Genomic DNA, 14,204 nt, shown 5'->3' with positions numbered 1-14,204 from the left:
AGGACCTTGCAATAAAGTTTCTTTATAGAATGGTCTCCAGGCACATAGGGTACCTATTCTCAGCATCTGTCAGAGATGACAGGACATCCGGTCACCACCAGCAGAACGGATGCTGCCAACACCATGAATAAAGCTGTGCAGGAACATAGGCTACACATGGAAAATGTGGGCTGTGGTTTTCTTCTTTTCTTGGCAAACACTGCCTTAGTGGGGGATAAAAAAAATGGGAAAATGTTAACCGTTTCAAACATACATTCATGGCAGGGGCAGCACTTTCGAATGGACCCCCAACCAATCTGCCAGCCAAACATTGGGTACAGTGGGGCTAAAGGCACCCCTTAATGAAATTTAGCTTTTTCTGGTCACAAAATGTATCAAGTTGAAAAAATTTTTGAATTATTGAATATTGATGGAGTAACATACAGTAATTTGGGTGAAAAGAAATAATAACGGAAGGTAGTTTCGATTAAAATTAAGTAAAAAAAATAAATAAAAAAAAAAAAAAAGGTGGAGAGGGAGCCTTTTACCCCACAATTGGAGTAAAAAGCTCCCTCACTTGGTGTAAAAGGCCACTAGGGGGTTTAAAGTGATATCGTGTAGATACCGGGGCAATAGTTATAGGGCACAATTTGTCAACTAATGCAAATAATTTTGAGACAGCAAGATGCTTTTTTGAGTAACAAATTAAGATGATTACTACTTCAGAAAAAGTCAACAATTTCCTGTTAATTTCAAACACATTTTGTATTTTATTACAACTCAAGTACTGTATTCTATACTGTATGTTTGTTAGCTAATCTAAATTTTGATTGGATCAGTCAATGTGAACCCACTTTGAACATTTTTCATAACAAATCTATTCCCCCCCAGAAAACAATGTTTAATAGGGGCCTTTTTGCAGTTCATAGTGACAAACAGGTGTTTAGGAAAGTGCTGTGGTAGTTTTTGTTGCTATTTAGTGTTTTGGGAGAAAATAAAATTAATGGAGCCTTTTACCCCACAGAAACTTTAGCCCCATTATACCCTACAATTATCAGGGTAACACTTTACAATAAGGTTCCATTCGTTAACATTAATTAATGCATTAGGTATCATGAACAAACAATTAGCAATATATTTTTAATGTAAGTTAATAAAATACAATTCAGTTCATTATTAAATGATTTTAGTCCATAGTGCATTAACTAATGTTAACAAATACAACTTTTGTTTTTAAAAATGTATTTGTTTATTTTGAAATTAACATTAACAAAGAATATTAAAAAACTGTAAAGTATTGTTCATTGTAAGTTCATGTTAAATAATGTTAATTAATGTTAACAAATGAAACCTTATTGTAAAGTGTTACCATTATCAATTATTTCTCCCCATATTCAATCTGTATCAAAGCTATTTAGATGTAAAAACAGCAGAGGAAAATATGTCAGTCTGGCTAAATAATCACAAACATTTAATGTAGATTGTGTGTCCTGCTTAATTCTTATCTCCATCAATTTTAACAAGGCTTCTGCTGCTGCTGTTGACAGCAATCGGGCAATTCGAGTTTCTTGCCCAATAAAATGATTCAGTTGCATAAGACAATATTGTGCAATCATTGTATAGAGGGAGGTGTGGGAAGCGATTCATTATGTAGAATAGGGAGAAGACCTTGTCATTTCTGGAAACACTCAAAGAGTTCCCTTCTTCAGTTAAACAGTACACATTTAATCATAGTTAGTGGATGAGCTCTGATAATTGTGGTTATACGCAAGTACTGCAAACCCAGGGAGACTAGCATTATGTTCATGGTAATACTGTACTAATACAAAAGTACTGTTCTATTAATATACAGTATAATAAACTAGATATTTTCCAATAAGCCTATTTGCACTTGATCAGCTGTGCGATGACGTTGTACAATGTCAGCATGCTGATGAGTGTCTGGCTGACAAACCCTCTTAATAATGGACTGCTAGCCAGACATGGGAAGATTTTGCCTTAGTCAGGACTCTGGAGTACACCCTAACATCTGTAGTTCTACCTCTAGTGCACCCATACAATACAACAATATATTTAGGATCTGTGTCAGGTCATATAAATATGTAAATGTAAACTTGAAAATAAAATTTAAGAGGATATTTAGTTAGTACTACTGATACTGTAATAGTGGAGATGTGCAAGTGAAATTGGGAGCAAAAGTTATGAGGGACCATGGGTAGAAAAGCAATATTGTATAAAAGTTTAGCAGAGATAAAGTTTAAGACAGATGAAGCTTTGTTAGGTCAACCTTAAAACTTGTGTCTTTCAGAAAATTAAATGTTTTTTTTTTTTTTTTTGCATAAGATTCATTGAGCATTGTTTTTTGTAGTTTTCTGGCAAAGACAGATGCATTAAAACATAATAGACCTACAAAGTTTACCATAATTGTTTTTATTTGAAAACAGCAATTTGTATTTTTTTCAGCTGTGCTGTGATTCATTGTCAAAACTGAGGTTGTATATATTATAGATTTTTCACTGAACATCACAAAGTTACCTTTTATTTGTATTATTTTTAATTATGTTCCTCTTTTATTTATTTTTTTATTTTTTGTTTGTTTCAATACAATGATTTGTGCTTTTGATACCTTAGGTTTTAAAGACATGTTAATACAGTTAAGTGAATAGCAGTTACTATTGACAAAAATGTCAGAGTAAATTACATATATCATATACACACAATACAAAATACAGATATACACACAAGAGTGCACTGGCTCCATACTCCAGTTTAGTTAGGTTGCTTCAACTTTTTTCAAATTTAAAAAAAAAAAGAAAAGAAAAGAAATATATATATTTCCAATCCCAGTTCCTAAAGTGATATAATTTGGGATTCTTTGCAAAGGTTTTGGAAACATAAGGTGCAATTTAGGAGTTCTCAGTATTGGAGTTTATGTATGTACAATTATAAAAGTGTTTGTGGACTGATGATATTGCCCATGACAAACTCCTTCAATGTTTGCATTTAATATTTACATCTTTTGGAATGTACCCCATACTAATCAACAGGTCATGTACTTCAAGCAACATAATTCACAGAAGATCAAAATACCTTTCACATCTACCTCAGTAAGCTCTGGAAGAAATGCAGAAGTACGAAAGTCAATTCACTTAATGCTTAACAGTTCTACATGTAAAATGTGAACAGTGAAATCACAACTAGTGTAGCCTACCTGCCAATAGTAAAGAGAAGGGTACAAGCATTTAGAACCAACTACCATACTGTAAGTGGGTGTCAATCTTAAACATGTGCAGATATATTGTTTTTCTATATACTAGATATACAATATAAACATTACTTAAATTATATTGAATTCTTAGTAAAAGCGAGTTTACTGAGAAGTATACGCACACATACTTCTAATATATAAAGCCATATTACATGTACATTATCTTTAATCTATGCAATAGCTAGACCCATGCTTTACATAGAAAAGGCATCCACCACATTAAGAAAAATTTACAATTTATGAAACATGATACAATAAATAGTATTATAGAATTGCTGCTGTACATAAAAGCCATTTAAATTCACTCATATAAAAATATGTTTTAGTGCAACCTTACATGTATTGATACTTCACATCATTCAGACTTATGTGTCCAAAAAGATGGTAAATTGCATTTATTACAAAGCAGATACACAAAACTTGATATATTTACATGTCTTCCTGTTTAATGCTTATAAGTTTATAAGCAAAAAGTAAAGAAAAGGCACACACATCTGTACATTTAAAAGTACCAGATAAAGTTCATTATCAATTTTGGTCAGGCTCATACTGTATATAAGTTAACATATATGTATATTCTTTGAAACTTTAAATAAGAAATTATTTATAGCAGAGATAGCAAACCGTGGTATAAAAGGCATGCTATACATGTACATTGAAACCACTGAATATTGAATCAGTTCACTTGTTTATAGACTGAATTTATATATGTGTGTGCGTGCGTGCATCGGTGTATGTGTAAATATAAAATGTGTGAGCATAATTTACCACTGTCCCTTTGACATTGTTCACCTGTTGTTTATAGTGTCTTTTAAATCCTTGCCTTTCTTTATGGTCGTTGGCCTCTCTCCACACCCCTGTTGGCCAGACGCTTTCTCTGCTGCCTCTGTATTGTAGAGAGCAGGATGGCTTACTGTGTGAGTCTTTGATGTGGCAGACATACTGCTCTCTGCCCTGGAGTGTAAAGGGTGAGTGATCTCAGAGCTGCAATAGTGCTGCGCTCTGGTTGGTATACTCTCTTGCTGAGCCGTGGGTGAATGAGATAATGTGTGCTGATGGAAAGGATCGATTGGAACCAATGATTTTTCAGGAGTTTCCTCCGAGGCAATACAAAGAGAGGCAATTGCCTTAGTGCATGTTTGGATGCACTCTTCTTGCTTGCTCTCCTTGTTAGACATGTCTGCGCTGTCCTCTCTTGACTTTTGTGAGTAAGGTGATGGAGCCTTGGGGGACACAGACTTCTCTTGTGGTTGGGGTGAGTCTTCTGGGCCTCTGCTACTGGCCCATCTGCCCTCGGAAAGGTGGAAAGACACCTCACTGGTGCTGGACTCTTCTGAGGTGCTCTTCTGCAGGAGAAGGCTGGTGGGGTGGGCGAGGCCTGTGACAGAAGTGGGCACAGAATGGACCATCTGGATGCCGCCAATGGGTATCATGGAGAATGGTGTGCGGATTTGTTGCTGGGAGTGCAGGGGAAGGTGGCTGAATAATCCCTGGTGTATGCTTGGGGCATCTGTGTTTCGAGCATCCCCTTGGAGTTGAGGCGTCTTTCTCTGGTCCTAAACAGTTGAGAGACATAATTAGGTTACATAGCCACCGAAAATCATATTACAAAATAAATACAAAACTCTTTATGAAGCTAAATTTGTGTTTTGTGACAAGATTGGAAATCTAGGAGAAAGAAAGAAACTCTTCAGCTCTCAGATGTGTCGCTATTACCTTCACAAATGATTCATTGTGATACTTCAAACACTTGAAGCTTTATTCTGCTTATCTGGGACCTTTTTCACAGCTATTTAACCTGGACCTCTTGGAAAGTATGGGAAATTTATAAAGACAACAAAGATCAAAAACAGTTTCCAGTGAAAAGGGCCAGGCTTACATAATACATTGCATTACATTGCTCATTTATATTCCATAGTAATATTCAGGTATTACTGAAATGAATTTACTATACTGCAGATAACTGTATGGGTACTGCATTTTCCATTTTCTCCAGGGGGGTTCTTAATCAACTATTATATAAATTGAAATGTTCCATACTATAGTATGATGGGCAAGAGGAAGCAACATAGAGCACTATAAAAATGTCATACTGTAGTCGCACATTGTTAGTTAGGCCCTACATGATAAGTTAACTGGCTACCATAGTAATTTTACTTGTCCACACAATTGTCTTGAAATTGTATACTTTATCATTAGGAATCTAAAGTAGATGCTACTACTGTGGCCTGTTAATATTATTATTTTTCCATTTAACAGCTACACAGTAAAAAATTCTGTAATTTTAAAGGTAAAAGACTGTAAAAATTCTACAGTAAAAAAATGTAAATTGGTTAACGAGTAGTTACCATAAAATTGTAATATATTTAAAAAGACAATGCATGTAGTTTTATGGTAAAATGTTGTAAAAATTACATTTTAGATGTTAAAATTTACATAATGTTTAACAAGAGAGTAGTTTATGGTAAACTATTGTTAAATTATGGTAAAAAACAGTAATCGGGCATTCCCAGAATTCCCTGCGTGACCCATTACATTTCATTATATTTTATGGGAACAGTTTCTTCTTATTTTTAATATCAGTTATGTACTTTGGGGTGTTCTGTGTTATATTTGATTTAATTTAGTTAATGTTTATTGCATAATTTTAATGTGTTACCCTGATGGTGTTAAGTGTTTGCGTGAGTGACACTGAGCACTGTCTCTACATGTTTATTGGTCATTGCTCCTGGAAGGGCCACTATTGATGAACCTCATGTCATCATGTGCCCTTCAGTAATTACTACGGTAATTAACAATACATTATAAAGTGAAAAGCAGATTTTTACAGTTTCAGAGGGTTAATATATTAAGTTTATCATTTAATAATATAAACGGCGGTACTGCAATGTAAACTATACCTTAAAAACAACAGTTTTAAACTGTAAAATGTACAAGTTGTTCTGTAAAGTTGTTTGCATTTTTACTGTATTTTTTACATAATTATTCTGGCAACAACAGCTGCCAGTTTTTTTATTTTGTAAAAAAAAACAGGATTTGTTTTACAGTGTATAACTTTTTTTTTTTTTTTTTACATTTACAAGATAGAATACAAGATGGCACCGCAGATGGCAGCCTCGGTGTGGAGCTCTCCAATTCTTTTGTTGTTTTTGTTTTGTTTGTCCTTTGTTTAGTCATTTTTTTCCAATCAGTTACCAGAGACGAACTGCTGAACATTCAGCAGCACATACCAGACAATCTTTTCCCTGTTTCGGACTATTCTAATGCTTTGCTGGACATTTTAGTCGGAGGCGCAGTTGTGTTGTTTAAGTGCATTATGAGACGCAGTCGAGGGAAGCGAGTCGGCGCACTGGTCAAGCTCCGTCTGTGTGGTTTTCGAACAGCGCTACAGAGTATTCATCTTGCGAATCTCCACTGTCTTCTTAACAAAACAGACAAACTACATCTCCTCAACCATACAAACAAGGACTTTTCAAACTCTGCTTCCTTGTGCTTCACAGAAACCTGGCTGAGTGAAACCATCCCGGACAGCGCATTACATCTGCCGGGTTTTCAGCTGTTCAGAGCGGATCGCATTTTGGAGTTAACGGGGAAATTGAGAGGCAGTGGAACATGCTTTTACATCAATGAAAGTTGGTGTACAGATGTAACAACATTAAAGAAGATGTGCTGTCCTAATTTGGAAGCGCTCTTTATCAACTGTAAGGCTTTCCACTCACCGCAGGAGTTTTCCTCGTTTATTCTGGTGAGTGTTTATATTCCTCCACATGCGGGCATGAACGCAGTGCTGCAACAGCTGGCTAATCAGATCACAGACATGGATAAACAACACCCGGACTCACTTATTCTTGCCGATTTTAACAGAGCCAACCTCACCCGTGAACTGCCAAAATACAGACAGCACATTACATGCCCCATCAGAGACAGAAATACATTGGGTCATTGCTACACAACAATAAAGGATGCATATCGCTCTGTCCCTAGAGCAGCCTGATTTGACTGCACTGATTGGAGTGTATTTGAGGCTGCAGACACCAATCTGGACAAGCTCACAGATACTGTAACATCATATATCAGTCTCTGTGAGGACATGTGCATTCCTACTGAGACTTATTTAACATACAACAATGACAAACCATGGTTTACAGCAAAACTCAGGCAAATTCGTCAGGCCAAAGAGGATGCTTACATAAGTGGGGATAAAATCTTATACAATCAGGCCAGGAACACACTGAATAAGGAAATCAGAGTGGCTAAAAGAAGCTATTCTGATAAGCTGAAAAACAAGTTTTCAGCTAACGACCCTGCATCAGTGTGGAGAGGCCTGAAAGACTTTGCTAACTTCAAGACACCATCCCCCAACATTGTAGGGAACCAACAACTGGTTGACAACTGTGGTCATGAAGTCATTTTAAAGACTGGTGTTGGCCCACCTGAAGGATATTACTGGACCCTTTCTAGATCCCCTTCAATTTGCTTATCGGGCAAACAGGTCTGTGGATGATGCAGTCAACATGGGACTGCATCATATCCTGCAACATCTGGACAGACCTATGACCAGACCAGACATATGAAAGGATTCTTTTTGTGGACTTCAGTTCGGCTTTCAACACCATCATCCCAGCTATTCTCCGGACTAAATTACACCAACTCTCTGTTCCCACGTCTATCTGTCAGTGGATCACCAGCTTTCTGACAGACAGGCAGCAGCTAGTGAAACAGGGGAAATTCACTTCCTACACTACTCTTCTCCCTGTATACCAATGACTGCACCGCCAAGGACCCCTCTGTCAACTCCTGAAGTTTGCTGACAACTCTGCTGTCATCGGTCTCAACCAAGATGATGATGAGTCTGTATACAGAAGGGATGTTGAAAGGCTGGCTTACTGGTGCAGTCAAAACAACCTGGAGCTGAACATGCTCAAAACAGTGGAGATGATAGGGGACTTTAGGAGGAACACCCCAACACTGACCCCACTTACCATTCTAAACAGCACTGTGGCAGCAGTGGAGTCATTCAGGTTCCTGGGTACTACCATCTCACAGGACCTGAAGTGGGAGACCCACATTGACTCCATTGTGAAAAAGGCCCAACAGAGGTTGTACTTCCTTCACCAGCTGAGGAAGTTCAACCTGCCACAGGCACTGCTGATACAGTTCTACTCAGCAGTCACTGAGTCTGTCCTCTGCACTTCAATAACTGTCTGGTTTGGTTCAGCTATGAAATCAGACATCAGAAGACAAAGGAAAGTTTGGACAGCTGAGTGGATTATTGGTTGCCCCTGCCCTCCCTTCAAGAACTGTAGAATTCCAGAATTAGGAAAAGGGCTGGAAAAGTCATTTTGGACCCCTTTCACCCAGCCCACTACCTTTTTGAACTGTTGCCTTCTGGCAGGCTCTACAGAGCACTGAGCACCAGAACCATCAGGCACAGGAACAGTTTTTTCCCTCAGGCTATCCATCTCATGAACAGTTAAAAACTGCCCCATTGAGCAATAATTATGTGCAATACACAGCTTAGTCTATTTATATTTAACAAACATACCCTACCTCTTCTGCCATACATTCCCTCGCATCTGTTTATAACAGATTTGTATTTGTACATACGTATGTATGTGTATATATATATATATATATATATATATATATACACACACACACACACAGTTGTGCTCAAAAGTATGCATACCCTGGCAGAAATTGTGAAATTTTGGCATTGATTTTGAAAATATGACTGATCATGCAAAAAAACTTGTGTTTTATTTAAGGATAGTGGTCATATGAAGCCATTTATTATCACATAGTTGTTTGGCTCCTTTTTAACTCATAATGGTAACAGAAATCACCCAAATGGTCCTGATCAAAAGTTTACATACCCTTGAATGTTTGGCCTTATTACAGACACACAAGTTGACACACACAGGTTTAAATGGCAAATAAAAGTTAATTTCTCACACCTCTGGCTTTTTAAATTGCAATTAGTGTCTGTGTAAAAATAGTCAATGAGTTTGTTAGCTCTCATGTGGATGCACTGAGCAGGCTAGATACTGAGCCATGGGGAGCAGAAAAGAACTGTCAAAAGACCTGCGTAACAAGGTAATGGAACTTTATAAAGATGGAAAAGGATATAAAAATATATCCAAAGCTCATTTTTGTTCAAGTATCGTCGTATTGTGCTCCTTGAAACAACCACACCGTCTTTTTCCAGAGCAGCCTATATTTCTCCTGAGGTTTCCTGTGGGTTTTTCTTTGTATACCGAACAATTCTGCTGGCAGTTGTGGCTGAAATCTTTCTTGGTCTACCTGACCTTGGCTTGGTATCAAGAGATCCCTGAATTTTCCACTTCTTAATAAGCGATTGAACAGTACTGACTGGCATTTTCAAGGCTTTGGATATCTTTTTATATCCTTTTCCATCTTTATAAAGTTCCATTACCTTGTTACACACAGCTGAAGTCAGAAGTTTACATACACTTACTTAATATTAGCAAACTATAGTTTTGGCAAGTCGTTTAGGACATCTACTTTGTGCATGACATTAATAATTTTTCCAACATTTTATTCACTTTTAGTTGACTATATCACAATTCCAGTGGGTCAGAAGTTTACATACACTAAGTTAACTGTGCCTTTAAGCAGCTTGGAAAATTCCAGAAAATGATGTCAAGCCTTTAGACAATTAGCTTCTGATAGGAAGTGTGCTGAATTGGAGGTGTACATGTGGATGTATTTTAAGGCCTACCGTCAAACTCAGTGCCACTTTGCTTGACATAATGGGAAAATCAATAGAAATCAGCCAAGACCTCAGAAAAAAAAATTTGTGGACCTCCACAAGTCTGGTTCATCCTTGGGAGCAATTTCCAAATGCCTGAAGGTACCATGTTCATCTGTACAAACAATAGTATGCAAGTATAAACACCATGGGACCATGCAGCCATCATACCGCTCAGGAAGGAGACGCATTCTGTCTCCTAGAGATGAAAGTAGTTTGGGGTGAAAAGTGCAAATCAATCCCAGAACAACAGCAAAGGACCTTGTGAAGATTCTGGAGGAAACAGGTAGACAAGTATCTATATCCACAGTAAAAAGAGACCTATATCAACATAACCTGAAAGGCTGCTCAGCAAGGAAGATTCCACTGCTCCAAAACAGTCATAAAAAAGCCAGATTACAGTTTGCAAGTGCACATGGGGACAAAGATCTTACTTTTTGGAGAAATGTCTAATGAAACAAATATTTAACTGTTTGTTAAATATAACAATGACCATTGTTATGTTTGGAGGAAAAAGGGTGAGACATGCAAGCCAAAGAACACCATCCCAACTGTGAAGCATGGGGGTGGCAGCATCATGTTGTGGGGGTGCTTTGCTGTAGGAGGAACTGGTGCACTTCACAAAATAGATGGCATCATAAGAAAGGAAAATTATGTGTATATATTGAAGCAACATCTTAAGACATCAGCCAGGAAGTTAAAGCTCAGTCGCAAATGGGTCTTCCAAATGGACAATGACCCCAAGCATACCTCCAAAGCTGTGGCAAAATGGCTTAAGGACAACAAAGTCAAGGTATTGGAGTGGCCATCACAAAGCCCTGACCTCAATCTGAAAGAATATTTGTGGGCAGAACTCAAAAAGCGTGTGTGAACAAGGAGGCCTACAAACCTGACTCAGTTACACCAGTTCTGTCTGGAGGAATGGGCCAAAATTCCAGCAACTTATTGTGAGAAGCTTGTGGAAGGCTACCTAAAACATTTGACCTAAGTTAAATAATTTAAAGGCAATGCTACCAAATACCAACAAAGTGTATGTAAACTTCTGACCCACTGGGAATGTGATCAAAGAAATAAAAGCTGAAATAAATCATTCTCTCTACTATTATTCTGACATTTCACATTCTTAAAATAAAGTAGTGATCCTAACTGACCTAAGACAGGGAATGTTTTCTACGATTAAATGTCAGGAATTGTGAAAAACACAAGTTTAAATGTATTTGGCTAATACATTTAATTGGACCAATGATTGTAATTAGGGGTTCAAGCCCAAAGGGCTAGAAACCTTATTGTTTTTTGTAAGGATTATTATTATTATTATTATTATTCTGCCATAAAACTGATCGTGCAGACCAAACCGTAAGGCCTAGAGACTTGAATCTTTCAGAGATGGTAGTACTCCGGCTGGCTAGCCATACATATGGAATCAGCCCGATCGGCCCATAGGTGGCGCTATAGTGAAAAAAAACATCATTTTGGATTGTTTGAAAAAACAAAACAAAAAACAAAACGTACTAATCCTAGGCCATTTGCCCGATCAGAACTGCATGCCTCTGCCTTTTGGTGGCGCTATAATAATTAAAAACGTCTAAATGGCTCTACTATGGAACTGTTGTTCTGATCAACTTGAAATGTTGAATGCAGTGTCTTTGTCCAAGGTGCCATAAGAGGACAGCCGCATATCTTGAAAAACATGGCCGCCATTGACCAATCAGCTTTCAGCAGCTTTTATATAGGGTTAAATAAGGCCGATCGGAATGAAACCTGGTAGGCCTATTTGTCTCTTGGCCCAAGAGGTCTGTGCAAAATGTGAAAAAAATTGTCCACTAGGAGGCACTATCGCGTTTGACTTGCTTATAAATCGTTGTATATACCACTGTGTTTCACAAAGAAATATGTTATTCATACCATATTATAGAACTCCTCATTCTGAACAACTTTGCATCAACAAACATTGGTGTGAATCAAATCGTTCATGAAATATTTGCAATTATTAAAAAAAAAAAACCCTACTTTTTCAAACTAGTCCTAGGCCATTTGCCTGATTGGAACCAAACCAGTGCAGAAAGATTCTCTGGAGTCCCATTATTAATAATTATCCAAAAATTTTGAACTTTCCATGCACCGTTGCAACAGTTTGCCAAAAAGTATGAAGTGGGTGTGGTCACTTTTTCATAAAAGGTCAAAATTCTTGAACGGAAAGAGATATCATCACCAAATTTAAAATACTTATGTAGGAGGTCAGTCTGAGGACACAAGAAAAAAGCCCACCTAAGCCTCTTGGTGGCACTGTAACAGTCAGGAATGTAAAAAATACTCTAAATGTCTCTATGCTTCCTAACCTGATGTTACTGAAAATTAAGACACTTTATCATTATTTTAGGTGCTAACAGACTGTCTAATTAATACTTAATGTCTGTTACATATGTACTTAAAGGACCTCAAAGGCTTGAACTCTGTTAATTGCTGCTTGCAGCTATATTTTAATTAATTATTTATTTATTTGTCAGTTTCTGAAATTTTTGGACATGCTTTTATAAGTTTGCAAAATTTAAGTAGATTTGTTAGTTTTTGTCGATCTACACTGAAAAAAAAATATTTGTTGCCTCATCAACCAAAACTTATGAAAATAAATGGCTTATACACAGAAACAGACATATAAATTTTTTAGCTTTACTTAATTTGCATTAAAGTGTACAACATAAAATATTAATTATTACACCCCGTCTATACTGGGCACGTCCGTTAACAGGACGCTACGGCTTGAGGCCAACGCGCCACTTGCGCCACTTTTCGGTGAAGACAGCGTGAGATTAACTTAAAAGAATAATTGTGAGTTCCTTGAAATCCTTTGGCTTAAAAATCTATAAATTTAAGATTTAAAGTACTACTAACTCAAATGAGTACAGAACTGAGGTTGTGGGGAATACCCATAAACCCTTGCTCCAGAGCAAAACCCGGAACTTTGTAAAGATTTTACAATTAAGAACACAAAAATCACTAAGTTCATTTGTTCTACTTCTTTATAATAGCTTCCTTTACATGGTGGATTCCACTAATTACTATTATTATTATTTGTAGAAGAGTTTTAGAAATGTGAAAAACATTTTAAAAATGACTGAAGCTATCATGTTTGAATAGCTTATAAGGCAAAGATAATAACTTACCATCTCTAATTCTAGATGGCTTTTGGTCTTTTGGCTTAATGACATCAACTCTGCATGTGGACTAGGGCTGGGTGCCCATGAGCCACTTTGATAAGGGAGACCCCTCCTGGGGGACACAGGTCTGATCATCCCCCTGTGGCGGCTTCTGGGAGAGAGTCTGCCTGAGAGATCCCTTCCTGGGGAAGTTGGCCGTCCTGTCTGGGAGATAGGGGAGAGATGCCCCCTTGGAGAAAGGTCCCTCCTTGGTGAAAGATCCCTTCTATAAATATCCCGCCTAGGGGAGATATGCCTAAGGGGAGACACTTCTCGCCTCGGTGACAAACGACCACGTGGGGAGAGGTCCCTACGAGGGGAAAGGTACCTCCTTGAGGAAGGTGAACTTTCTCTGAGAGGGGAGGAATCACAGCCAGGTGAAGACAAATGGGAGGGGGAAAAGTCAGAGGATGAGCTGTGTTCTGGAGAGAGAGCAAGGTCTTCATCCAGTCTGTTTTTATGATCTTCACCCAGAGCCCCTTGAAGGAGTTTCCGGTATTCTGCCATTTGGGCATCTCCAGCTTTCTCACTGGGTGCCATCAGTTGGGTGATCTGAATACTGGGCAAGCTAGTGAAATAAGTGGAAAGAGGCTGCTTACAGGGAGGGCCAAGAGGCTCTGGGGTGGATTCTTGTGAAGCAGCAACTGCAGTGATTGAGAGTGATGGGATGGCACATGGCTGTGGGCTTGTGCTTCGAGACTGTGTCTTCGGTGTTGAATCACCGTCATACTCATCATCATCATCTTCATCTTCATCAACTTCATCACCATCCTCCTCAGCTCCCTCTGAGTCATCAGCATCAGAGAATTGGTGCTCTGCCATTATCTCTGACATCCCAATCTTTTCCGATGATCTGTGGACTTCCTCAGTGGTGTCTGGGGAAAAAAAATAAAAATGTTCTTAACTAACTTAAATCAACATTGATTTTAGGTGTCTTGATAATAAATTGGACAGTTGGTCTTTTATTCTTTTAAACAAAAATGTATTA

General features: G+C 37.8%; 1 protein-coding gene across 3 annotated transcripts in view; it reads right to left on the bottom strand.

Annotated features, from left to right (window-relative positions):
- Nucleotides 1-2,393: 2,393 nt before the first annotated feature.
- LOC127416032 (transcription factor HIVEP2-like) overlaps nucleotides 2,394-14,204 on the bottom strand; it is a 108,163-nt gene continuing 96,352 nt past the window's right edge. For all 3 annotated transcript variants that reach the window (XM_051655111.1, XM_051655110.1, XM_051655112.1), the window contains 2 exons: nucleotides 13,184-14,091; nucleotides 2,394-4,803 (listed from right to left, as the gene is read on the bottom strand). In XM_051655111.1, the coding sequence (XP_051511071.1) occupies nucleotides 4,036-4,803; nucleotides 13,184-14,091 (1,676 nt within the window). In that variant the 3' untranslated portion in view covers nucleotides 2,394-4,035. The remainder of the gene's footprint in view (nucleotides 4,804-13,183; nucleotides 14,092-14,204) is intronic.

The sequence above is a fragment of the Myxocyprinus asiaticus genome, chromosome 25 (genome assembly GCF_019703515.2).
Source record: "Myxocyprinus asiaticus isolate MX2 ecotype Aquarium Trade chromosome 25, UBuf_Myxa_2, whole genome shotgun sequence".
In the NCBI taxonomy this organism is placed as follows: domain Eukaryota; kingdom Metazoa; phylum Chordata; class Actinopteri; order Cypriniformes; family Catostomidae; genus Myxocyprinus; species Myxocyprinus asiaticus.
This window is presented reverse-complemented; position numbering and strand designations above follow the sequence as displayed.